A 26,224-nucleotide genomic window follows, 5' to 3' on the forward strand; every position below is an offset into this window, starting at 1 on the left:
CTTATAATTCGGAAGGAATACGTGGGTGGCAGTATGTCTCTCCCTAAGGAATTTACTCGTCAGACTGCCTGACATTCACTTAAAAACTTGAGTCCATTACGGTGAGAGGTGCACCCTGTTGGCGGGCAAACAGAGGGGTAATCCACTAAAGAGTAAGGTAAGCACAGGCAGGCTATATTAATGCAACGTCTATATACTTTCACGCGGCTCGCACATTACAATATTCGCTTAATTTATATAGTTTAAATAGCACAGCTGGCGTGGACTGATACTTTCTGTGGGTTGGGTGGTATGGGCGTGGTTACATCAGGCTAGCAGTGGCGCCTGGCCGTGGCACTCATCTCCAGCACCATGCCTTTGAGACTGACGGCTAATTCAACACCTATATACAAGGATACAAGGCCACTGCATCAGCCAGGTTACCACAGCTACCTCCCAGGAGTCACCTTAGGCAGTCATGTCACCTATTAATCTACAAAAGGAAGATGGACAGGTAAAAGTGAGGCCAGGTACCCGCACCAAGATTCAATCTCTGGTTTTATCCGGCCAACAGCTTCGTAGGCACCAGTACTAACCATTCATTAAATTCCAATGTTGTGCCAAATGAACTCCAAATGAGGTGGACAGTACGCAGAATTATTGGATCTGTGAGGTGTATCATAAGCGTGACTATGGCGTTCCGGGACACCAATTTTCTTTACCCATGTACGGAGGCCCTCAGCAAATGTGCCAATGATTCAGAGTAGCACGCACTGGGCGGCGTCACCAACCACAACCCCGCCCAAACCCTCTCCTCCACGCCCAAACGCCTTATTCCCCTCCCGCACCCCTCCTATCGTGTGCCCGGGCCAGTCCCAGCCGTGCACTCTCACGCCCAACACACAGCCAATTCCACCAGACTCTACTAAAATTGGTGGCTCATACTCCTGCCTCACAACACTCACTTCCCTGCCGTATATGGTTCACAATACCGCAAAGGAAGTGAAGCCTGATCCGCAACTTCAAAAAACAAAAAATAATAATAAAAAAAGGGGGGGAGGGGAAATCGACAAAAAATATTCATGTAGGTCTTGATTTCAGTACCATCAGCTGTTCAAAACTGAGAGAGAGAGAGAGAGAGAGAGAGAGAGAGAGAGAGAGAATAATTCCTAGCAGCAGGAAGAATAAAACAAACCGGGTCCAGTGGGAGAATGGGCTAAGCACTTAATCCCAACGACGTATTCCGAATTTGTTATTGCTACCACCCAGCGATTTTATTTGGCATTCGATAGACATTTCAAAGTGGGAGAGTTAGATAGATAAACCCTCCTTCAACCCCTTCATTTCTACAGGCCTTTCACACTAACCTGGCCCAGATTTTCATCGTTCTTCGGCTCATGTCTCGCAGTTCAGGGGCAGAAAAAGACGATACTACTGGCCTGAATCCTTTCCAAAGCGCTTCTTCGTGACTAGCATCGTATTCTAGTGCCACTCCGTTCCAACAACTCAGGATTCAAGACGGAGAGAACTCAGAATCCAAGATGGAGAGACGGCAATTTTTGGCCAAGTTAGGGTAAAATGAGTATAGAAGTCTGTCCGAAGCTGAATAAAATCGTCTGGAATTAGCGACGATAAAGTATACAAAAAACCGTCTTGTATGAATGGGTTTAATGGGGTTTAATAAGAGAAGGGAGCGATATATCAGTGGTGTTATTCTCCCGGGTGGGGTTGATGTGCAAGGCGGCGCTGCGGAGCCTGTTTATGGAAGGCTAGTGGTCATAAAGTTCCCAGGAGGCCGCATCCCACACCTATAACCCCAACAATGCCCACCACACATTAGCCTACCACCTCCCCTGACTTACAACACTATCCCCTGGCTGTTCCTCTACACCTCTCACCCAACAACACATTCTCCCACAGATACATTCTCTCTTCTTTAACTCCTCACAACCTACAAAACGTTCTCTCCCTCAGCACTGTCAACAACACATTCTCCAAACAACATTACCTACACATTAGCCTACCTCCTCCCAATACTTACAACACACTCTCCTGGCCGTCTCTCCACACCTCTTACCCTACAACACATTCTCCTACACATACATTCTCTCTTCTTTAACTCCTCACAACCTACAACAAATTCTCCAAACAATTTTACTCACAACACACAATCCTACCTCCTACCCCGAACTTACTCTATTGGCTGTCTCTCCACACTTCTCCCCCCTCCCCTCACACATTCTCTCCACTTAACTCCTCACAACTAACAACACATTCTTCCCTCACAACAATTCCTATAACACATTATCCTCACTTTTGCTCCCACTAACTACACACTCTGCTCGCTGTTCCTCTTAGCCCCTCACTACACTCCGCTGGCTCTTTCTCTCACGGGCCCCTACTACAAAATTAACTAGAAACCACTTAGCGAGCACATACCTCTGTCTACGCTTCTAGAGTTTATGATATACTGCTGTAATTCCTCCTTCCTGCCAGACGAAAGCTTATACTGTCTCCCATAATCAAATTTTGTACGCTGTTCCTCTCACTGCCCTCCCCCCCATCACCAACACTCCTACCACAACAACCCATTCCGCTGGCTGTTCCTTTCACTGTCCCTCCCCCCCATCACCAACACCAACCACAACCACCTATTCCGCTGGCTGTTCCTTTCACTGCACCCCCTCCCCCTTTCCAACACATTTTGCAGACTGTTCCTCTCACTCCCCCTCCCCCAACACCAACACTCCAACCACAACAACACATTCTGCTGGCTGCTCCTCTCATTGCTCCCCCTCCCCCCTTCCTGCCATTTACCGAAACGCCTCTCTGGAATCACTTTGTCCATCATCTTTTGTCTGGTGGTCAAGGAGAACGAGGAGGAGGAGGAAAATTAGAGAGAGAGAGAGAGAGAGAGAGAGAGAGAGAGAGAAATAAGTGGGGTACGATAAGACATGACGTGGTACTGCGTGACATATGGTATGGTATGGCAGGACAGCACTGGGCAAGACAGGGCAGGACAGGACAAGACAGGGATGGAAAGGGCAGAGCAGGGCAGCAGAGCGATGAAGGACGCAGGGACAGTAGATGTGATCCAGGTGGAGTCCATATACAGTCCGAGCCTCACAGATTCCAATAACGGATCCAAGGTGGGCGTGGGCCAGGGGTATGAAGGCAGGGCAGGACAGGGTAGGGCAGGACGGGGAAGGGCAGGGCAGGACAGGGCAAGGTAGGACTAGGTGTGGGGTATAAGGCAAGGGAAGCTGAGGGGATGGAGTGAGTGTATGGGCGTGGAAGGACGAAAACACATGACGTACGGAATGAATATTATTGTTAGAAGTCCGTCAGGTATTGTTTCTGAACGCCTGCCGGCTTCGGCTGGAGGGTTTGGAGGGCGGGGGAGAGCCTTCTTCTTTGCTATCCTTATCTCATTCTAGTAGTTCAGTTACTCTTCTAGCAGCTGCCTAGCATGGGCCAACCGGCTTACTGCAGTTATCCTCTCTTCTTATGTTCTTATATAATATAACCTGGTTCGTTATATAAACATCCCTCATCTCCCTCCCTCAACCCTGACAGAGTGATGGCAGACTGCAGGAAAAAGGTAGCTTCAGCCTGCAGTCCACCGGGTTTACGTCCACATGAGCTTAGAGAAACAACAACAACAATACTACGATCAGAAGTTAAAGTATGACGCCCTTACATACGGTACCAGCAAGCTATAAACCCTCTGACATCGATAAACACGAAGGCAAACGCAAAAACCGGCATCACCTAAGCGGATGGGAGACGAAGGAAATATCAGCCCGAGAGGAAAGCGCCACAGTAAGGTAAGCAGCATGACAGTAGTGGTGGAGGGGGGAGGCCAGGCTGAAAATAAACGGGCAGTGGGTGTGCGTGTAGCCATGTGGTCAGAGAAAGGTGTGGGTGTGGGTGTGGGTGTGGGTGGATGATGGAGAAGAATGTGGGTGATATATTGAGCTGCAGGTACCAGTATAAAGTTAACTATGGAGTCAGGGGATGGTGTGGATGTGGGTGTGGGTCAGAGGATGCATGTATGGGAGTGGGTGCTGGTAAGAGTGTGGGTGTGGATGGTCAGGGCAAGGTGCGGGTATGGGTGTGGGTGAAGATGTGGATGTGGCAAGGTGTGAGTAAGGGTGTGGGTGTGGATATGGGTGTGAGTGTATGTGTACGTGTGGGTGGTCAGGGCAAGAAGTGGGTGTGGATGTGGGCATGTGGGAGTGGACGAATGAAAGAGCACTGTAGGCGGAAGATGTGGGCGTAGGAATGTGGGTGTGAATTTAACGTGGTCAGGGGAAGGTGTAGGTGTGGGTGTGGGTGTAAGGCTGCAGGCGTGGATGAGCGTGTGGATGTGTATGGATTAAACAGCACTGTGGCATAAAGTGTGGGTGTGAGAAGCTATATATAAACTGAGGAGAGGGGATGAGTTAAGCCAATGTCGTCAGAGGGATGTGTGGGTGTGGGTACGAAGCTGCAGGTGTGTGGCGTGAATGTGGATGCAAGAGATACCACTGTGGGTACATGTGTGGGCATCAGAGGCTAAATATATACGGAGTGGTGTGTGTGTGTGTGTGTGTGTGTGTGTGTGTGTGTGTGTGTGTGTGTGTGTGTGTGTGTGTGTGTGTGTGTGTGTGTGTGTGTGTGTGTGTGTGTGTTGCCTTAACCATGTGGTCAAAGACAGGTGTGGGTGTGGGTGTGGGTGGATGAAAGGAAGCTGTGGGCGGAAAACCTGGCAGTGATAAGTTAAAAATAAACAGGGCTGTGGGAGAGAGTATGGTCATGTGGTCGGTGTGGGTGTAGATAAGAGGCTCAAGATGTGGGTGTGGGCGTGGGTGTGGATGTAAAAGCACTGTGGGCATAAAGTGTGAGGGTGGAAATATAAACATGGACAGAGTAGTAAGTGTGGGTGGGATATGTAATCGAAGCATGTGTGGGTGTGGGCCCAAAATTGTCAAATCGGGTGTGGGCGAGGGCTTAGGTGTGGGCGGAGAGAGAGAGAGGGAGAGGGAGAGAGAGAGAGAGAGAGAGAGAGAGAGAGAGAGGTGAAAAACTGTCACGTCTTCAATATTTTCTTAAGGTGGGATAGGTAGAAAGCTAATAATCTCTCTCTCTCTCTCTCTCTCTCTCTCTCTCTCTCTCTCTCTCCCTAGGTATGACTGGCACCCTTCACCTCCCCAGGGCACCCAATAATTACAAGCACCCTCTTCTCTCTCTCTCTCTCTCTCTCTCTCTCTCTCTCTCTCTCTCTCTCTCTCTCTCTCTCTCACCCTACATTCACAAGGCTTCTTAAGGAGTGGGTGAAAGCCCCTCTGTGTACAGGAAAAGGTAAATATTTACACTGCCAGGGTACCAGCACACACACACACACACACACACACACACACACACACACACACACACACGCTGCATGAAAGGAATACACATGCTCTACTCACACACACACACACACACACACACACACACACACACACACACACACACACACACACACACACGCTGCATGAGAGGAATACACTTGCTCTACCAACACACACACACACACACACACACACACACACACACACGCTGCATGAGAGGAATACACTTGCTCTACTAACACACACACACACAAACACACACACACACACACACACGTATCCTCTTGACAAGTAAGGGAAGGACTGTGATTGGAGGAAGGGGTGGTGATGTCAACCAAGAATGCTGAACGTAGCGGCTTAGGTATCGTATTTAGCAAGTCTTTATTAGTATTAGTATTATTCCTGATGTTTTTCTATTAAATAACGCCTGATTTTAATGGCTTCTGCAAATGAAAAATATGTTTGTGCCTTCTTGTATTTAACTCATGATTTTTTTAATATCTAGCTGCTGATGTTGACGGATTATGTAAAAAAAAAATAAAAAGCCTTATTTTTCTTATTTTGAACGTCTGATTTGTCGCCTTTGTATAATCTGTTTTTGACAGCCTCTGTAAAATAGATATGGACTATATTGCATTGATTCTCGGGAGGCTTTTGCTCTATTTATAGCGATTTATAGAGTTTTTAGTTATTTTCTGGCGATTTATAGAGATTTTAGTGATTTTCTAGCGTTTTATAGAGTTTTGACTCCAGCGATTTATAGAGATTTTAGTGACTTTCTAGCGATTTACAGAGATTTTAGAGACTTTCTAGTGATTTATAGAGCTTTCATTTTATTTTCTAGCGATTTACAGAGCTTTTAGGAACTTTCTAACGATTAAAAGTGTATTCTCTCTCTCTCTCTCAATGGTAACCGATGAGAACCAATGGGGGTTGGGAATGCGTGTGACGTCACGGGGCGGGGCAGTAGTAGTGATGACCTTATATGGGGCGAATACTCTCAAGGGAGAAGAGGAGGAGAGGGAGGAAAGGGAGAAGGAGCGAGGAGATAGGACGGGGCACTAGGAGAGGGAGAGAAGGGGGGAGGAGGTAGGGAAGGGGAGAAGAGAGGTCACGGTGGGGGAGGGGAGAAGAAGACAAGAGGGGGAGGGGAGAAGATGAGAGGGGGAGGGGAGAAGAAGATGAGAGGGGGAGGGGAGTGGAGGAGATAGAACTAGGATAGGATACTATTATAGAAGAGAAAGAGGGAGGAGGTAGAGATGGGGAGACAAGAGGGAGAGGGGGAGATAGGACTACGGTAGGATACTAGGAGGGGAAGAGGGAGGAGGCAGAGGAGGAGAGGTGAGCGGGGGGGAGGAAAAGGAAGAGGAGACGACGGGAAGAAAGAGAGGGGGGAGGGAGAAGTGAAGGGAAGGATGCTCGGGGAGAAAGAGGGAGGAGGTGGGGATGGGGAGGAGAGAGAAGGGGGTGACGGAGGGGGAGGAAAAAACGGGGTACGATACTGGGGAAGGGACGAGGGGGAGGAGGTAGGGAAGAAGGCATGATGAGCTGGGGGTGAGAGATGGAGGAAGGAGTGGGAGGGGGTATGGAAAGAAAGAACAGGTGGGGGAGGAGGGGAAGGGGATGGGGGAGGATAAAGGGAGAGGGAAAGGGAGGGAGTTGGGACAGGGAACGGAAGAATAAAAAAGATGGAGAGAGAGAGAGAGAGAGAGAGAGAGAGAGAGAGAGAGAGAGAGAGAGAGAGAGAGAGAGAGGCCTCTGAGAGGGTGCTAGGAGAGAGAAGGGGGAGGAGGGAAAAGGACCAGCAGGGGGGAAAGATAGGGGAAGGACTGCGGACGAAGACAGGGGAGAAAGCAGGAAGCGGTAGAGGGCAGGACAGGGGAAGGGAGGAGGAAAAATAAGGGGATGGGGAAGAATGGGGTAGCGTAGTGGGAGAGGGTAAAGAGGGGGAAAGAAGGGGGATAGGTACAGGAGAAGAAGAGGAGTATGGGAGCCAGGGACAGAGGATAAAGAGAAGGATATGAGGAGATGGGATATAAAGAGAAGAGAATGTGTTTGGCAGGACACAGCAACAAAAAGGGATGGGAGTAGAGGTGACAGGGTGCAGGGTCAAGAGCAAGGAGAGGCGTGAGGAGGAGGAGGAGGAGGAGGAGGAGAAGGAGGAGGAGGAGGAGGAGGAGGTGGAGGAGGAGGCAGTGGGGAAAGATGAGGAACAGAAAGGAAGAGAGTACAATGAGATGACTATATTTAATTCCATGAGTAAGACAAAAGGATAGGAATTAAAAGATGGAGAGTATATAACAGGAGATGGAGAGGGGGGGAGGAAAGACAAAAGAGAGAATGATAAGAGAGGAAGGGAGGAGAGGAGAATGAAGAGAGAGAGGGGGAGGGAGAAGAGCTGAAAGACAGAGGGAGGAAGAGACATAGGCTACAAGAACCCAGCACGACGGAAGGAAGCAGTAAATAGAACGACAAAGGAGGGCGAGGTACCAAGATAAGAATGACAACGAAGGACAGACACAAGTAAAATTTCATCGACAATTTCCTTCCGGATGTGGCAATGACAGGCGCTACAAGGACTATTTTTACGTGACAGCGAGTATGGAAAGGGGGGAGACTCTCTGCTGTCTAAAAAGGAACGGGAAAATATGGTAGGCAGGGCACTAGGCAGGTAGAGGCGAACAATCTACTCCTACCTTCATTTCTACCTGGCTACGACGGAAGGGGAAATGAGTAGAAAGTAGTATGTCATCACGAAACTGCAGGTATGTTAGGTATGACTGTGGAATGAAGCACTCTGAAGGCATGACATCTATCCTACTGTACCTTCTGCCAACCTCCTAAGACTTTGAGACTGTCAGGTGGAAAGGAGGCTCTCATGACGCACCTGCATTCTCAAGGTCAGGTGTATTGGGACTCCGTGTTGAGGTGTGGTGGCATGACGGGGCAAAAACACACACACACACACACACACACACACACACACACACACACACACACACACACACACACACACACACACACACACACACACACTTGTTGTCAGACGCTTTCATTTAATTCTGGAGATAATTGTTGTTTATTTCACCGCCCTAGTTCAAAAAAATCTCTTCTACGCAAAAATAAATATTGAAATAAATAAAGTTTGGAGACAGCAAAATAAAAGTGATAAAACAATAAAATGGCATACGACAATGGAAGCTACAAGGCCTACCCACTGAGCCACATATTCACTGTCATGGAAGCTCCCTAGCACTTGTTCCTATGCGATTTATTTAGTTATTACTCCCTACTACACTCTCACGTGATTTAAATCGTTCAAACACCACCATCCTCTGCATAACAAGCAAGCCGATATTAACCAGACATATCCTAAAATAAATCGTCAAGGAAGAGATGCAACGGAGCTTCCTAAATCACTAAGGATGAGACGCCAGGGAGCTTCCTAAATCGTTAAGGAAGAGGTGCCAGGGAGCTTATTAAATTGCTGATGAAGAGGTGCCAAGGAGCTTCCTAAATCGCTAAAGATGAGGTGTTACGGAGCTTCCTTAAAAGATGATAATACAGACCCTTATGGCATCTTGGAAGGCACCTGTTTTAAGTAAGATTTTATGCTTACAAATTTGGAAGGACAGTAAGGGAAGGACGGGATTTACCTGTGGAAATAGGGCAATTAATATTAAGGTGTTGTATGACTCTGGTGACGAGATAATTACCTGGCCCCTCTCTCTCTCTCTCTCTCTCTCTCTAAAGCAATTAATATTAAGGTGTTGTATGACTCAGGTGACAAGATAATTACCTAAAGATTTGGGTCTCTCTCTCTCTCTCTCTCTCTCCTTCTCTCTCTGTAGAAAAGTTAGAGGCAAAATGTAAAATAATGAAAGAAACGGGAATGTCAGAATAATTAAAAAACAGGAACAGAAGTGGAAATGGGGAATCGACAGAAGGAGGGAGAAAAAAATGGATGAAAGTGGAAAGAAAAATGGTATATCGTGACGCAGAAGAAATAAGAAGGGAAGCATGAAAAGAACAGGGTGAAGTGAAATGAGAGAGAGAGAGAGAGAGAGAGAGAGAGAGAGATGATGATGACTCACATTGTTATAACCACAGACCCTTCTTGAGTACGCGGGTGGTGGTCGGGGAGGGGGGAGGGGGAGTGGAGGAGGAGGTGGGGGAGGGGGAGGAGTATACGTGGTAGGGGAGGGGGACGAGGGTGAAGAAAGGAGAAAGCAGGTAGGGGGAGAGACAGGAGTGGGGCAGAGGACCACATGGAAGAGGGTGGGGAAGCGAAAGGGTACACACACACACACACACACACACACACACACACACACACACACACACACACACACACACACACACACACACAGGGGGTACTCTCCTGTTTACACCAAAGTCTGTTTTAACCATTTTTTGTGTCACCGTCTACACTATGTCTTCTATCCGTCCTACCCTTCCCCTACTCCCCCCCCCTCCCTCCTCCGGAACCTGTCATATGAAGACAGACTGAAAAGACTAAGTCTGCATTCGCTAGAGAGGCGTAGAGTAAGGGGAGACTTAATTGAGGTGTTTAAGTGGATGAATGGTATAAATAAGGGAGATATTAGCAAGGTACTTAAAGTGAGCATACAGGATAGAACTAGAAATAATGGTTTCAAACTAGAAAAATTCCGTTTCAGTAAGGAAATCGGTAGAAATTGGTTTGGTAATAGAGTAGTAGACGAATGGAATAAGCTACCTAGTAAAGTAGTTGCTGCCTCTTCCATTGAGAGTTTCAAGCATAGGCTAGATAAGCATATGACAAATAAGGGGTGGATATAGAATAAAGAAAATCTTATAACCAATACTAATTCAAAAAATTTTCTTTTCAGGTTACACTATGATAGTCTCTATTCTCCTTTCACACTTTCCTGTAAAATGTCCACGCCAGTTTTTCTATATGGCGTGGTGTTCTTTCTGACTTTTTCCTGCCGGCTTCGGCTGGAGGGTTTGGAGGGCGGGGGAGAGCCTTCTTCTTTGCTGTCCTTATCTCATTCTAGTAGTTCAGTTACTCTTCTAGGAGCTGCCTAGCATGGGCCAACCGGCCTACTGCAGTTATCCTCTCTTCTTATGTTCTTATGTTCCATGAATTTAGGGGAGAAGATGGGGAGTGGAGTAGGTGGGGGAGGATAAGGGTGTGGGTGAGGAAGAGAAGAGGGGCTTGGGTGTGGAAGAGGAAAGGCAGTCAGGGTAAGAGATGGGGGGAGATGGGGGAGGGGGAAAGGAAATGACCATATGCCCCCCTACCCTACCCCTCCACCCACACTAAAGGAATGCAGATTGGAGGGGGTGGCATGGGAGAAGGAGAGGGGGGAGGGAAAGAGATGGGGGAGACCAGGGTAAGGAAGAGCTATGAAAGGAAGGAAATGAGTAAGAAAGAATGTAATAAGACAGAATGGAGAGAGAGAGAGAGAGAGAGAGAGAGAGAGAGAGAGAGAGCATCTTCCACACAACAAACCACACTTTTTCCACCATCAATAAAGTCTGGCTGTGAAATAATAAAGGAAGGCCAAAGGAGCATTCGGGGGGCGAAGAAAATGTTTAATTAATTCGTAGTAGACACGCAGTTTCGTGATGAGGCGGCCTTTGTGGGGATGGGTGTGTGGTGGGGGTGAGAATATGATGATGATAATTGGTGGTGGTGGTGGGATGAGAAATATGATGATGATGATGATGATAATGGTGGTGGTGGTGGTGGTGGGTTGAGAAATACGATGATGATGATGATGATGATGATGACAAAACTAATGATGATGAGATGGGTTGAAGCGATAGGAATAGGAAGGGGGATGGGGAAGGAGAAAGACTGGAAAAGGAAGAAGAATGGGGAAGGAGAAGGTAAGAGAAGGATGAGGAGGGGGGAAAAGGGAGAAGATGGCAAGGGAGACAGAAAGGGAGGGAGGAGAGAAAAGAAACGGAAGGGTAGGGGAGGTGGAAGACGAGGGAGGGAAGTGTGGGTACGTGTGCAACAAGCAGGGGAGAGGTCAGTGTGTGTGTGTGTGTGTGTGTGTGTGTGTGTGTGTGTGTGTGTGTGTGTGTGTGTGTGTGTGTGTGTGTGTGTGTGTGTGTGTAAAAGAGGTGACGTCAGGAGGTCAGCACGCCTGGTTACACAATGACATCACACTGACGTCTCTCTCTCTCTCACACCCACACACACCGATCTCCCCACCCACACACAAACACTATTGAAACAAGAGAGAGCCGTAAAACACACGACGACCATATCACCCCAAACACCACAAACACAATTCATTTAACACCATCAACCCACACAACAGAGAGAGAGAGAGAGAGAGAGACCAACAAGTGTACTGTGGATTTATAAGTCTAATTTTAACATGCGAATTTTGCAAGCGTGTTTTACGGTTAGCTACGTTTTAAAATCATATCTTATTTCAAACAACCATTCGAAGAGTTTAAACATGTGTATAAACAGAGTCGTAATATAATACTGCACGACCAACTGCAGGCACGCACGCGCGCGCGCGCACACACACACACACACACACACACACACACACACACACACACACACACACACACACACACACACACACTCAAACCACACGCCCTAAATAAACATCTGCAATCTATACACATCACATCCAAGCACAGACAAACTTAACAAACATCCACAGTGTACATCTCTAAACATCGAAACGCCTACGAAACATCAAAACATCCCTCACCCAAACACAGAGGGGCCAAACAAACATCCACACAGAAGAAGCAATAAAACACTCAAACATCCCACATCCAAACAGTGTACATTTTCACCCCCTTCCCTCAAACTTGAATCTGTTGACGTTATTTTACTTTATTGTTGCTATTATCAGAAGATTTATTTATTTATTTATCAATCAGGGGGAGAAGAGAGAGAGAGAGAGAGAGAGAGAGAGAAGGTCATGGGATTCAGAGCAGTAAACACATGAAAACATTACAATTTTTTTCCATCAATGTTTATTAAAGGCAAACACATTAAGCAAACAAGTAAAAAAAAAAAAAAAAAAACGGTGAAACACTCCCACAGAGAGAGAGAGAGAGAGAGAGAGAGAGTGAGTTTGAAGAGAGTATTGAGAAAATGTACAGGATGTGTGTGTGTGTGTGTGTGTGTGTGTGTGTGTGTGTGTGTGTGTGTGTGTGTGTGTGTGTGTGTGTGTGTGTGAGACGTACGGCCTGTATTGTGACACCTGCACTGCGTCACGTCTCTCTCTCTCTCTCTCTCAGGCAAGTTTCACTGTGTTTGGATGTGGGATGTATGTGTGAGGTTTAGTGTGTTTTTTCTCTCAAGTTTTACAGTTTTGGGACGTGATCTCTCTCTCTCTCTCTCTCTCTCTCTCTCTCTCTCTCTCTCTCTCTCTCTCCACTGTGGTTGCAACACGATATGATATGGATTGCCACAACAACCACATCTCCACTCCCCTACCTCCCCCTTACCTCCACCTACTGAGATATTCTTTAACCATGTGTAGGGCTTTCATGTGTACAACCACAGTCAAAGGTCACACACACACACACACACACACACACACACACACACACACACACACACACACACACACACACACACACCTGCTTTTCTCCTCACCTCTGGCATGGGGATGATGGATGGGGGACGTTTAGTGGCAGGGGTGACAGGCTGAGTTATGGGGGAATGGGGGAGGGTATGGAGCAGTGAACTATGGGATTGGGGAATGGGGAAGGCTATGGGGCAGTGAACTATGGGATTGGGGAATGGGGAAGGCTATGGGGCAGTGAACTATGGGATTGGGGAATGGGGAAGGCTATGGGGCAGTGAACTATGGGATTAGGGGATGGGGAAGGCTACGGGGCAGTGAACTATGGGACTGGGGAAGGCTATGGGGCAGTGAATTATGGGGATGAAAAAGATGTAGAATGTAGCCAGCACTATTTTCCTGCCACTGAACTACAAGAAAAAAGCTGCAAAAGGACGAAAATCACAACAAAGTTAAACGGAAAGGAAAAAAAGGTCAGGAGATAGATATATAGATAGACAGACAGACAGATAGATGGACAGATTGTGTGTGTGTGTGTGTGTGTGTGTGTGTGTGTGTGTGTGTGTGTGTGTGTGTGTGTGTGTGTGTGTGTGTGTGAGAGAGAGAGAGTCTGATAAAACTATAAAAATAAAAGTATGGGCATTAACACTACACTATGAAAAACTATATATATGAAAAGCTTTGAAAATATATCCGTGTTGTGACAGGTTCTCAATGGATGTGTTATGATGGGTAGGGGTTATGTTATCTCTCTCTCTCTCTCTCTCTCTCCCTCTTCCTCCCTCTCTCTCTCTCTCTCTCTCTCTCTGGGGTTATAGTCTATGAACACATTCACTAGAAACTGGTGTTGATGAGAGAGAAGGAGAAAGAGAGAGAGAGAGAGAGAGAGAGAGAGAGAGAGAGAGAGAGAGAGAGAACATATATGTGTATATAGCCTATGGATGTTTGTCCCATATGTAGCTTTTGTATTTATGTACCATGTGTTTGTATTTACGCGTGTATTTATGCAATGCATGTATGTACGGTCTATAGATGTAAGTATGCACGTATCTATGTACCGTATATATATATATATATATATATATATATATATATATATAGTGTCCGTGTGTGTGTAATTGTATGTATCCAATGTATATATGTAGGGATGTGTGTATGTATGCAAGAGGGTCGGAAGTGGAAGTGGGTGTGGCTTCGCTTCCTGAAGCCCAGGTCTTCATTACAGGAGTAAGTCCATTAGGAGGAAGGAAGGAAGGAAGGAAGGAAGGAGGAAAGGAAGGCTGGTGGAGAGGATGGAAGGGGGAAGGCAAGAGTACAATAAGGTAGGTAGGAAGACAAGTACAAGATGGAACGAAGTAGCCTCTGGAAGGAAGGAAGGAAAGAGGAGAGAAAGGAAGAGTGAGAGGAAGGCTGGAGATGCACCAGAAAGAAGAAGAAGACAATAATAACAGTAAATGTAATAAAAATATGGATGGCAGTGGCAATGGTAGTAAGGTTAAATATGGTAATGGTAGTAAAAATGAAGTGGATGGTAGTGATGGTAGTGGGAGGGCAAGAACCAGTCCTCCCCCTTACTACCCTAACCAACATACCGACACCTGATACCACACACACACACACACACACACACACACACACACACACACACACACACACACACACACGTGGATTAATATACGCACATATACCACTCATAAAAACACACTAGTTACACCGGTTTACACACACACACACACACACACACACACACACACACAGGCCATAAAATTTACGTAATAGACCCGTACACACGCCACCTACATTCACAATATAAAAACAGCTACACACAATTCCAAACCTACACACACATACACACACACACACACATGGTGAAACGAACATCGTCGTATAAACACATCAATTTTACACACACAGACTGTAAACTTATCAATAATTTACGTCCCCGCATAAACAACATACACATCTTGGAACTCACACAGGTCCAGCTTACAGAATATACAAACACAGCCGGGCAAACTGATACACACACACACACACACACACACACACACACACACACACACACACACACACACACACACACGCTTGGATAGACAAATGAAAATAATCCTCTACCCCAACACACACACACACACACACACACACACACACACACACACACACACACACACACATTCTCTCCCAAATAGCCTGAGTCTCTACCCTATCAGCACAGCACACATAAAAGGCTCACTAACAACCCTTCTCTCTCTCCCTCTCTCTCTCTCTCTCTCTCTCTCTCTCTCTCTCTCTCTCTCTCTCTCTCTCTCTCTCGCACACACACACACACACACACACACTTTAATTACTAACATTTCTTCCTTAAATTCTAAAACATTTCTCCCCTCATTGTAAAACTCCCTCTCTCTCTCTCTCTCTCTCTCTCTCTCTCTCTCTCTCTCTCTCTCTCTCTCTCTCTCTCTCTCTCTCGGCACTCCAGCTAATTAAGTCAAACGAGTGCTAACAGCCTAGAGTCAGGTAAGGGCGTAGGTCATTACAGATTCAGGGACCTAATTATCTATGACGCAATATTGATGTGATGGCAGCAGTCAGCACTACATAGTTAATTTTGGCTACCAATAAAGTACATTATTTTGATTATTTTACTCAATTTAGAAAGATACATCATTAACACACACACAGACACACACACACACACACACACACACACACACACACACACACACACACAGCATCATATCACATAGGGAACGTAAAGCCTCCAATATTTTAAAATTTGAAACTCTTGCCCAACATAAGACGTGTCCGGATTCTCTCCCTCTTTGCTGACAGCACTGTTATGTGGGATGCAGGCTGATCAGTATAAAACCATTGGCGTCCCATAAATGTTAATAAAAAAAAAATGGGTTTACCTTTCACCTATTTTCCAGGTATGTTTAGGGAGAGTCTTGTTACCTCAGGGCGGTATTAACATCAGAGAAATAATTAGTAGTGACACGATTATAAACTGTCTCCATTAACCCCTTCACGACCTGACCCCCTAAATAAAATAAACTGGAGATGTGTATGTATGTATACGTATGTATGTATGTGTATGTATGTATGTGCGTGTATGTACTGTAGGGGCCTGGTTGTACACACCTTAGATCATGAAATTAAAGATATAAATGCCACGGGATTGACGAGGCTATGCCTATGGCCGTGAGTTCCCTTTACCTACTTATTCTTATTTATCCATTTATTTTTCTACTTATTTTTATTTACGTAACCCCACAAATTCTTGGCCTAACCCAAGTATTCTTTCACGTCAGCGATGAAGGTAATACTGAGTTGATAGTGGGGTCAATAACCATAAATATTAATCAGTGGGACCCCTGCCATTGAGAGAGAGAGAGAGAGAGAGAGAGAGAGGTGGGGTGGAAAGGGACAGAACAAAGAGCAAATGGAAGTGTACCGTAGTTAGAGATAGCCTTATCTCACCACAGGTAGCTAGTTTGAGAGAGAGAGAGAGAGAGAGAGAGAGAGAGAGAGAGAGAGAGAGAGAGAGAGAGAGAGAGAGAGGAAGTGGGCGTGGTTTCACTTCCTCAACCTTGATCTTCATTACCGGAGTAAGTCCATGGGGGGGGGGGTAGAAAGGAAGTGGTTAGGACGAGGAGGATAAAGGAAGAAGAGAAAACAAGAGGGGATGGGAAAGACATAACGTGGAGGGGAGTGGAAACATGAGAGGCTAGAAAGGAAGAACGTGGAGAAAGGGGGGGAGGGGGGGACAGGGAATAGGCCTAGGGGGGAGGATGTTAAGGAAGAAGATAGGAAGGATATGGGGAGCTGGTAAAGGAAAGGGGAATGAATGAAGGAGGGACTGAAGAAAACGAAGGAAGAGGAAGGATAAGAATGGGAGGAAAGGAAAACAGGCCTGAGATGTAATTAAGAATATGCCAGACTTGAGGTAGCCATCTCAGTATTCATGTATATAGATTACCCTGATTTGAGGTACAGGTAGTCAAATGATTAGTTATATTTCGATAGGTTACACTTTGTATGGTGTTGGAGAGGGACGCCATGACGTGACGGTGCCTACAATATAACAGGGCGATGGAGCTGCCTGGTTATTCAAACGTCCCTCAACTACCTATCTTTCCTAAAGGAGGATGGTGAACTGCAGAGGGTCAGCTTCAGCCTGCAGTCCACAGGGTTCACGTTTTCAGAGGAGCCTGGGTCTACAACTACGATCAGTACCGTCCAAGATCCGTGCAAGACTGAGAGAAAGCAATCAATCCATATGAAAGAAGAGAAGGAAGAAGGGAAAGGCATAATGGGGTGAGGACAGAAGGCGATGAGAAGGGGAGATGGGAAGCTGAGGGAGGATAGGAGTGAGAGGATGGGGGTATGGAGTGGAGGGAAAGAAGTAGCTAATGGGAGGGAAGAGCATGAGGAGGAAGAAAGGGGTAGCGAGGTGGGAGGGAGAGGGGAAAAGATATATGAGGGGAGGGGAGGGGATAGAAGAGGGAAAGGTGGTGGGGGAAAGACAGGGAAAAAGGAGAAATGGAAGGAGGAAGGGTAAGGGAAGACGAAAGGGGGTATGGGGAAAGCGTAAAAAGAGGGGGGAAAGGGTGAGGGAAGGGGATGGGGTAGAGGGGGAACGGGAAGGGGTAGCGAGGAAAGAGGGAAGAGAATAAGGGGGAGGGGAGAGGAGGGGAGGGGGAAGAGTGAGGGAAAGGGGAGAGGGGTGAGGAGCATGGAATTCACATCAAAACTAGAGACTGTGTTCACGTCACTCACCCCCCCCCCTCATGGTTCTCTCTCTCTCTCTCTCTCTCTCTCTCTCTCTCTCTCTCTCTCTCTCTCTCTCTCTCTCGTACTTTAACCATAAACATTTGTCTTGAATTCTAAACACTTTCCCTCCCTCCTTGCAAACCTATTTCCAGAAACATTCTCTCTCTCTCTCTTCATCCATTTTATGTCAAATTCTTTACAAACCCTAATACCAAAATATCTCGTTTATGTCCCCCTTTTCTGTTTCCCCTCACCTACTCTCTCTCTCTCTCTCTCTCTCTCTCTCTGCCTCATCTTCCACACCTCAGTAGCTGTTGGTATTCTCATTTCCTGCCATTTTTATCATATCATTTTTCTTCTCGTAATGGCGGTCGTTGTGGCAAGGGATCTGAATTCGCATGTAAAACCCTTCACCCTGAGAGAGAGAGAGAGAGAGAGAGAGAACAGGACACACACACACACACACACACACACACACACACACACACACACACACACACACACACACACACACACAGCTGCATGGAGACAGTGTGAGTGTGGCTAGAGTGTTTTGATAGTCGTGCCAGCCACACAATCCCACCCTTGTTCGCTAATATCAGTCAACAAAACAGATCTTGGATATCTATCTATCTAGCCTACATATCTATCTATCTATCCACGGTCCGCATACTGTATATACTATCCAGGGATCTTTAATAGACAGATAAATGTGTGTGTGTGTGTGTGTGTGTGTGTGTGTGTGTGTGTGTGTGTGTGTGTGTGTTATAAATCGTCGGTAGGACAGCAGACCGTACAGCCACCAAGGGTGGGTTTAAGGTAGAGTTGTGTCGGCTGCAGTGGTGGCAGGAAGAGATAAGGAGAGGTGTTGGCAGCAGCGGTGGAAGGAAGGGCCGAGGAGAAGAGGTGTTGGCAGTAGCGGTGGCAAGAAGGGCTGAGGTGTTGGTAGTAGCGGTGGCAGGAAAAGCTGAGGAGGAGAGGTGTTGGCAGTAGCGGCGGCAGGGAGAGCTAAGGAGGAGAGGTGTTGGCAGTAGCGGTGGCAGGGAGAGCTAAGAAGTGTTGGCAGCAGAGGTGGCAGGGAGAGCTAAGGAGGAGAAGTGTTGGCAGTAGCGGTGGCAGGAAGAGCTAAGGAGAAGTGTTGGCAGTAGAGGTGGCAGGAAAGACTACGGAGAAGAGGTGTTGGTAGTAGCGGTGGCAGGAAGGGCTGAGGAGAGGTGTTGGCAGTAGCGGTGGCAGCAAGGACTAAGGAGGAGAGGTGTTGGCAGTAGCGGTGGCAGGAAGGGCTGTGCAGTTGGGGTGTTGGCAGTAACGGTGGCAGGAAGGCCTACACTGGCACGGTGCCGGTCTCGTCCACCTTTAACCCTAGTGATTAATTTACGAGGACCCAGGGCTACTCAATAGTACTGACAACGCCCTGGCTCAAGCATACTCACACACACAAGGGTAAGGGGCGACGAGGAACACACCGTAGTTTTAACCCATTCAGTTGGGCCAGTTTTTACTTTTGCTACCACCACACCATTTTAATCGAGAGACTTTCCGAACTGCAGGAGTTACACATAGCCTTTATTAAACCCTTCATTACTAGAGGGCAACTCTAAGCTAAATAAAGTGCACAGTACGTCGCAAATATGTTTTAATGTAGATCATCGGACTGAAGGGGTTAAGAACAGAATCCTCATTGGTATACAAGACTTCACGGCACTTCTTCCTTATTGGTTTTCATGCATATTACACCCTGTTATTATCTTACAGGTTATTTACGAAGGGAGAGGGGAACCTGCAGACAAAGCTATTTTCACTGACATACAAAACTTCATAGCACTTCTTCCTTACTTATTATCCACATTACACTGCTTTTATCTTGTATTATTTATTTTTATTATCGTCCCAAATTCCATCAATAAAGTACCAGACGTGAACTGTTTCCTTTTCTGTCTGTAGCACTTTCTTGTTCATCTTCCGTCCCAATTCATGTGTATATTCTAGTTCTTATTAATAGTGTCTCACCAGATATTGTTGAAAGTACATATTAACTACTTCACATGTTTCTCTGTGCATTTTCTTATTTTTTCCCCTTTATTAAGCGTTCAGTTTTAAAACGTCTTCTGCGTTAAATTCCTGCTAGCACCAGATGACTGTATCCTGTTTGGGAGAAACTGGGAAAAACTTTCCGGCTTCATAGATAACTGTCAACTTCATTAAACAACTAGCCTATAGTACCATCATTTGGCGGTAGCAACAATTAAACGAAAAGTACGTCATCTTAACGCTTCAGCAATAATAAATTTAGTGAAAACACAGAGAAGGGACTGAAATAACCTTGACATTAACCACCTGACGCGACCACAAAAGATTTCACCATTCACCACCAGAGGGACTGCAAGCTCACTCCACCCTCCTCCCCAGAAAAAAAAAAAAAAAAGTAAAAATAAAAAGGCGTTCTCGGGATAATACCCGTACGTTAAACCCCACAATCCGATGATAGATTTTAAAGCCATTCTTGCTTCCTTCAGACGATTTTATTAAGATTAGGTGGGCCTTACAGAAGTTTCAGTATGATAGTGCCTTCACTAACACCTGTATTACGAGAGGTTTTTCCTAAAGCAAATATAATCGCCTGAAGGGAGCATCAATAACAGGTCATCGGAATGCATGGATTAACTCCACCCCAGTCACGTCTTAATGTTTATTCATGCTACTATCAGGTGAATATACGGGACTGGAGAGTCCGTCTGGTGGGTGGTGGCTAACAAAGACTATCTTATCCCTCCCAGGTAAATAGTCACCTGGCTACAGCAAAAATAAAATACGAAATGTGCCGACGGACTGAAGGGGTTGATTGCAAAAGTTTTATGCTTCACTCCCACGGTCTGGTCAGCTAGGGTCATATTCTAGGTGGCACAGGTTTCGCAGTGCCCTTTTAGCCATTTATTATGTATATTATACCTTGATATTCTCTTTTATAATGATTATTATCCATGCATTTCTAGAGATAGCCTCAGTAACCGAGGATGAGATGGAGAGATAAACTGGAGAGATGTATAAGAAGGAGGAGAGTGCATGTAGGATGGATGACAGCCAAATGGTAGAGGAAAAAACAATATGGAGGCGATTTGTGGCCACCCTTTACAGGCTCGATGAGTCTAGCTATAGACAGGCAGACAGACAGATGAAAGAACAGAGTCTGTAGCATACAAGGGAATGAACTGGTGTAACATGCAAACTTCATAGCCCCAGACAAGGTGCTATGAAGACTCTTGTGCCATCTACAGTACGACCCTTAGTCCAGTTATGAGGAAAGTACAGTACACACTCTATTTCTGGGAGTGCTCAGTTACTTATTCTGTCTCCCCTTCTACTTCTTTGTTTCTCACTTAATAATGCCAGTTTATGCTCCCAGATCTCATGTCCACAATACCTTTTCTTCTTGTTCTGTTCACTTCCTATCATCCTCATTTCCAGGGGTGTGACTACATGAATTCCATTATTTATATGAACAACACTTAAACAACAAGATCTCACTGTACCCTGACAAGGCCAAGGTCACAATGTCAGAAACAAACAGCATACTTTCGTACTGACACCAGATGTGTGTGGCTGCTAGAGATGTCGTCCACTGTCAAACAGACGTAAGTTCAATCCCATGGTGGTACTGGGAATCATTTGATGACTTGAATTCCCTTAAAACACACCGTACTTATCCACAAGACCGACCAACATGTCATAAAACCACCTCCACTAACACCATTACACCAGACCAATCACATGTATTCAATAAGGATGGTGGACATCAGCACTAAAGTGAAGGTGGTGACATGCGGTGTGTGGCATTACGAGGGCTGCTGGGCATGGCTGGGGGAAAAAAAATGCACCCTAGGAGTATCCCCTGCCCATGCTTACCCTCACAGACCCATTCGTAGAAAAGCATATACGAGTATTATGGTACATAGGGCTAGTTCACACCTTGGTCTTCTCCTGACAGCCTGATACAGGTTATCTAATACTTCTGCCTTTTGGTTCCCCAACCACTGACCTCCATCACAATATCACTGAGATTCATCCACTTGTCCCCCACCTACCCACCCAACTATTTATCCAAATCATCCAAACTGAGTGGTGCTGGAGAGAGATGCCTTCATGTGCTGATACCAATGGCTGGTTATACAAAAGTTCTTCATCTCCCTCCCATTCCCCTGAAAGGAGGATGCAGACTGCAGGTAGACAACTTCATCCTGCAATCCACCAGGTTCTGGATCAGATCTGCCTGGGGTTGCAACTACTGTATTACTACAACCCTACCACAGTGCTATCATAGAACAAAACAGAGCTGGAGAAGGATGGTGCAGAAGTGGGCCATCTTTATGCAACAGCTGTAATATAATCTGCTCTGCTTTACTAACCAGTTACTAATTTAGATCAATCAAAGCACCATTTAGAGGCATGGGCCTTTAAATGTCCCTCAATTCCCTCCCAGATCCCCTAAAAGAGGACTGTGGACTACAGGAAATGGCTAACTTCAGCTTGCATTTCACAGGGTTCATGTCATGATGAACCTGGAGTTAAAATAACAACAGCACAATAATACTCTTGTACATTTTTTTTTTTTCCCACAAATTTTACTCTGATGACATGCTTCATATTTTATTTTTGCTATCTCATGACAATTTTGTTCAGCTTAGAGTTCACTTTCAAATAGAAAGGAACTTATACTCTTCACTGATCCCTTCACTACTGGTATCTGAGGCATTTTGTCTGGCAGTAGCCTGCCACACTTGCTTGAAACACATGACCGACAAGAGGAAACAAAGCTCAAGATATTGTTCAACATTCAGATATGGATAGTGCAGCAGCTCTAACCATGTGCTGCATTTCATCTGTCCATCACATTTTGAACAAGTGTGGCTGCAAGGTCAGATGTTCAATATCTGCAATGATCTTCTGGCTCAATATGCCTACTTGGAAAGGTAAGTAACAACTCCACGGGGGATATTCTGCAAGGGTGAAAATACTGCACAGTATTAAGATTTGTCCCCACAGTGGCATTACTGAAATGAATGAAGTCAGACGTACCATTGGCAAAGTAAACAGTGCACTAAGTTATATTGTATAATACACGGTACTGTATTAGATTTTGTACGGTAACAATTCATTTCGTATCTTAAATTTTATTTTTCATTGTCCCATTTTTCGATAAGCAATTATTTTTTTTTAAGTAACGAAGTCTCAGGCTGAAGACAATTTCATGAAAAAATTAAACAACAGATTTTTTTATGGGACCATTTTATCAATTTTTCAAAAACTTTATTTCAGACGTGGTGTCAAACTGCCAGAGAGCATAGGTTAAAGGCCAGATCCCAAAATTTCCCAAGAAGATGATACAGGTACACTTGGAGGGTTATGATGCACTTGGCTGGTTACCAGCAAATGACCCATCAGCGATGGCAGAAATAACAAGCCAAACTGTGGTGCAGGAGTCACAAAAGCTGCAAAAAATTAGGTCATCAGTGGTTCAACACTATACATTTGTCTATGGCCAGACATGTTGATCCCACCAGTAGTACAGTAGAGTAGTTACAGATAAATCAACTCTACATCTCCTTGCTGTCCACCATCAGGCAATCCTTTCTCCATTCCACACCACTCTTATTCAACGTACCTCTCTACTCAATCACTCCACATACAGTACTGGTACCAGTAACCCGCATACCAATGTTGTTTAATAAATACTCTTCCTTAGGATACCCCATACAGTACTTTACACAAACCCCTAAATCAGAACTATATTTTTGATCCAGTTCAAGTTAAATAACCCATACATTAAACATTTCCACTGTTCTTATTCCACCCACTGTACATAACCCACATACAGTATTCAACCCTGCCTTTACAATACAATTACTCTCTCCCTCTAAACTTTTCAAACTCACACCATACCTGTTTCACATCCATACACAGCATCAATCCCGTAAATATGCATGACATCCTCTTCATTATATTTCTGCTTTCACCAAACAATTTTAGTCAATGCAGGAAAGGCGAGGGGCTTATCAATATTATACATAACCCCTCCAATTCAAAAATGCTATCAAACTGAATATAACTGGAGATGGCATGATTAACATTAAAAGATGACTCCATGCTCAAAAGGTTAACACATGCCCTAATACAGAGCTTCATGCAGACTTCATGAAGCCTCTGTACCCAGTCACCTGAAGCTACATTACACCTGACTGTACTGAAAACTGCACACTCTCATAGCCTAATGTTGGTACAAAACTCTCTGCCTCTTTCATCATTGGATAATTAAATGCTTGAATGTGGCTTAATGGACAAATGAGCATAACATTCATCTATGGGTGACTACAATGATGAGAGCAGCAGGAGAGGTAAATGGATTTTTGTATCTGACTGATTTTATTGGCTACCGGTATTGGTTTCAGCAGGTTTATGTATCTGAAGACAGTGTATGGTACTCTAGCCAAAACAAAGAAACCTGGCCAAATTATTTCTCTAATAAGATTCAACAACAGAGGCTGAACAGACTTCAAATTCTAACGTACTGTACATTTAAAGAAAGCCTGTGCTTATTAGCCTGGATATGATCGGCATGCATCCCACATTACAAAGAGCTGTCAGCAAAGATACAGAGAGGCCAGGTACCAGATAACTGGTTGATCTGGCCCTAAAAACCATCCATCCTCAAATGGTTCACATTAGGTTACATTATGACAGTGGCTGGGTTAGATAAGGTTTGATATGATTACATCAGATCAGGTTAGAATAAATAAGGTTAGGTTAGGTTAGCAATGTAAATAATGTCTGGGCACAGACTGGGGCTGATTCGACCATAATGCGAATGATGTGATGGCAACAAAAACTCAAAACGTGTATCAGTTTAACTTTCCTGCTGGCTCCTGAGGGCTGACACTGCTTACTGATTAAACTGAAAATTACATGACAGTCACTAAACTGTCTTGATGCAGTTTTCTAACAAATTCATCTTGGCAAAATTAACCCATCAACCCTTGGGGCATGTTTTTCATTTTATTCATGCATCTCTTCATGATTTTATTCAGATTAGGATAGACTTTCTGAAATGGATGGGTTATATAGAGCTTTAAAAATCCCATTTAGAATTAAAGTATTTATAAAAAATGAATAAAACTATCCTGAAGCAAGAAAACAGTGAACAATTACACAACTCAGATTCAAGGGGTTCAAAAACCATCATCATCAGCCAGTATCAGTGCCCAAACATGTGGAATATATCCTACGGTTTACACTTACAATGAAAACCAGTAATTATGAGACCCATGCTACATACATTTTCCAATAGGTCCCTGCTCATTAACAAAATTTCTTTGCAATTTTCTGAACTCAATTCAAGGAACAGCCTATATTTCAAGACTCACTCACAGGATTTCACCTTCACTAAATATTACAAATGCCTCAGAGTACACGGTAACATAATTTCACAAAACACTGCAGTGTATTATTATTGTTCATAAAATCTGTCAGGCTGACTGGGCCAGGTAAGATCCTGTCCGATCAGCTGAGTCGCCCTCCCCTAAATATTGTAATTGAAACCGTAACACTACCTGACAATATCAATCACACTCTTACCTGCTGAGCAACCGGCTCGAGGATGCCTTCGATCGTTTTTGTGTGAAAGACCGGCATTTTTATGGGCTATGGCTACCACCTGTAGAAAATAACCATCCACGCCTCTCCTTTGGCCCACCACACCCTCACTCACTGGCTCTCAACACCCGACTAGCCAGATTTTCTTCCTCCGAGATGTTTTGACTGAAACTCACAGGCGGTCAAGTCTTTTAAAAAGATGTTATTTACCTAATGATTATCAATGATCATTTAAATCATATAATATTACATTTAAATGTTATTATATATATATATGCAAAAGGTTAAAATGATTGAAAAAGACGAATAGTATTGGAATTATATCTTCAAATATTTACTCAAATTTTCTACGGAATGGATAGACTGTAAGGTATATATTAGAGGCGATAATCTCAATAAATGTAAATCGTATGCCACATCAAAGAAGCCCTTCAATAAAGATTATGGGTGCGACTTTTGGTCGCGGCTGCCGTTAGCAGTGTTGAAGATTTTTACTTATAATGCTTGTTTTGTGTACCGTCCTCAAGATTTTAGACCTACTACAGTAATGCGGATTTCTAGCAAATATAAGCACAATTATAAAACAGATCACTTATATAAGCTCGGTGGCTCCCATTATTAAGCCAGGATTATGAAGTTATAATACTTTAAAGCCATTTTAGCTGGCTATAAGATCATGTCTTCTTGTTGAGAAAAGTGCACTGTTGTCCTTGCCACACTCAGTGAGGATTTTTGAGGATATATGTAACAAGACAGATTATTTGTCTCCAACATTACTATCTCAAGCATTTCTCTTCCTCTACCTTCTCTCACCAGCATATTGATCCACATTATTTCTTCCATACCACATATGGTCATGATCTTCATTTCCCTCATTCTAACTTTAAAAGACATACT

At 44.9% G+C, this 26,224-nt stretch overlaps 1 protein-coding gene across 13 annotated transcripts in view; it reads right to left on the reverse strand.

Annotated features, from left to right (window-relative positions):
- Positions 1 to 25,448, reverse strand: part of Vinc (vinculin) — a 112,726-nt gene extending 87,278 nt beyond the window's left edge. For all 13 annotated transcript variants that reach the window (XM_080284635.1, XM_080284634.1, XM_080284632.1 and 10 more), the window contains exon 1: positions 25,310 to 25,448. In XM_080284635.1, coding sequence (XP_080140761.1) covers positions 25,310 to 25,366 — 57 coding nt within the window. In that variant the 5' untranslated portion in view covers positions 25,367 to 25,448. The remainder of the gene's footprint in view (positions 1 to 25,309) is intronic.
- Positions 25,449 to 26,224: the final 776 nt, after the last annotated feature.

This window comes from Coenobita brevimanus, chromosome 102, assembly GCF_032717465.1.
Source record: "Coenobita brevimanus isolate Jiangsu-jjx chromosome 102, ASM3271746v2, whole genome shotgun sequence".
In the NCBI taxonomy this organism is placed as follows: domain Eukaryota; kingdom Metazoa; phylum Arthropoda; class Malacostraca; order Decapoda; family Coenobitidae; genus Coenobita; species Coenobita brevimanus.